The sequence below is a fragment of the Morone saxatilis genome, unplaced genomic scaffold (genome assembly GCF_004916995.1).
Source record: "Morone saxatilis isolate NCDOM2014 unplaced genomic scaffold, NCSU_SB_2.0 Contig8, whole genome shotgun sequence".
NCBI classification, from domain to species: Eukaryota; Metazoa; Chordata; class Actinopteri; family Moronidae; genus Morone; species Morone saxatilis.
Window position 1 is genome coordinate 27,023,838 of NW_023340257.1, and position 2,282 is coordinate 27,026,119.

The 2,282-nt window shown below is 36.1% G+C and overlaps 1 protein-coding gene across 1 annotated transcript; it reads left to right on the plus strand.

Annotated features, from left to right (window-relative positions):
* The first annotated feature begins 1,516 nt into the window (after nt 1–1,516).
* LOC118341410 (olfactory receptor 11A1-like) lies at nt 1,517–2,282 on the plus strand. Its single transcript, XM_035679652.1, is given in 2 exon segments — nt 1,517–1,651; nt 1,653–2,282. Coding segments are annotated over 2 exon segments (765 nt in total).

Here is a 2,282-nt window from a genome sequence, read left to right on the forward strand (position 1 = left end):
GTTCTAGAGGGGTAATAGGGTACTATGAGCTCTTTGAGATATGAAGGGGCCTGACCATGAAGAGCTTTATAGGTGAGGAGGAGGATTGATTAGTTTACTTAGTGCAGGTGTAACCAACAAAGATCTCAAGAGAGATGTCATGTTGCTCTTGTGGTACAAGTGGAACAGCTGGAGCTGCTGGAGGCATTTTGTTAAAAACAGAGGATTTCTATACAATTTTTTCACACACACACACACACACACACATACACTTTTATTTATTCAACCACCTTCTTGATAAGCAGGCATGATTTTTCCTCATATCATAAACCTCTTGATAGCCAAGTCCTTTATAATGTTTAACAGTAGAAATGTGGGCTTTCCTTTTGTCCTTGGGAACTGTCGGGTTCACAAGGAGTTTTATCTTTTTGAACAGGTGCAGCTTTTCTTGCCTTCACGTCACTGGTTTAGCGGAGTCACCAAATTAATTGTTAAGGCCTTACTAGGCCAAAATAACACCACATGCAAAATACAGCAAAAAGTACATGGGATTAGCATAAAGTGGGCTGTCTCAAGGGATCCCTTTGAAAATGGCCATGCCAGTTTTCCATCTGCAAAAGTTTGGAGCATTATTTAGCCCCCTTCCCAACATGCTAGCCTGACATGGTCATCTAGTTTCATTAGCCTCTGACAATATATATGGTGGGCAGAGTTTCTGGGTCTGTAAGGTGACGCTAACGAGAAAGTGTCTTAGATCTGCCTTTTGGAGAATTGTTTTATGTTCATTTATGAGCTCAGTAAACAGTTTCGAAATTAGTTTATGGTCTCAGTCTCAAGTTTCAATTCTTCTTTGTTACGGTATGATGTTAATCTAATAAATTACACTTCCACATTGGCTTCATTTCACAGACCTGGAAGCTCTGTCCATTAATTATATACTGTCAATGGTTTAAACTGAGATAGTCTGTCAAAGTTACTAACAGTAATCAATCCAAACATGAAATAACATCAGCTTGAAATAAGTAACAACAGGAGGTCCTTTGATAATGAGGTCAGCCTGTTGCTGTGGGTGATTCCTGACTTGAAAAGGTTAAAAGGAACCAGAAGCAGAGTTTGAGCTCAGGTAGGAGGGACTCACAGTAGACAAATATTAGGATTTACACAATCTCATTAACTGTAATAGTTATTATGATTTTCACTTAGTTTGAGGAATTGGCCACATTTATTGTTTAGTATTAATGTATTTATTGTCAGTAGACTGCTGTTATGTGCTAATGCAGCTACTTATTCAAACTTAATAATAATAACAATAATTTTGTTCTGCACTGTTTAATAGCTTAATTTATTTCTTTTATCATCTTCTTTCAGCTCTTCATGGAAGCCACATATTGTTTTCAGAAATATACTAGATGTCTTCTGCATGTCTTGATATCTCTGGAACATTTATAGTCTCCACTAAAGTTTAAAAGCGAGTAATGTAGCTTTGATCAAAAGCATTTGTATTGTCTGTACAAGAGGTCTAATCATCCTGTAAATCATGATTAACTCTACACCTGTTTCATATTTCACTCTTGCTGCTTACTTCGACACTGGTGTTTTTAAATATTTATATTTCATGATTGTTATGTCTTTATATATTTTAATTGTTTGTGCCAATCTTTTGCTCATTGTGATCTATCTGTAGGAACAGAAGCTTACATGAACCTATGTACAATATTCTGTGCAGCCTGTTTGTAAATGAAACTGTATTGGTAGTACAGGGTTGTTCTCCAATGGTTCTGTTAATTCTCTCTGACATTCACACTGTTCCTGCTTCATTTTGTTACCTGCAGATTTTCTGTGTGTATACATATGCAAGTGTAGAATTTAGTAATTTAGCCGTCATGTCTTATGACAGATATCTTGCTATCTGTTATCCTCTACAATATAACACACGTATGACATCTAACAACATTGCCATTCTTATCACTCTAACATGGTTATACCCATTTCTTGCTATTTTTATTTTAATATCTTTGAGTGTTCCTCTACAACTGTGTGGGAACATCATTAACAAAGTGTACTGTGACAACTACTCCATTGTCAAACTGGCCTGTTATGACACAACAGTCAATAATATCTATGGAATAGTTTACACTTTTACAACAGTTATTCTTGTACTTTTAATATTTTACACTTACATGAAGATTCTTAAAGTTTGTTTTTCTGGTTCCAAACAGACCAGACAGAAAGCTGTCAGTACCTGCACACCTCACCTTGCTTCTCTCCTCAACTTTTCTTTTGGGTCTTGGGATTTAATATGA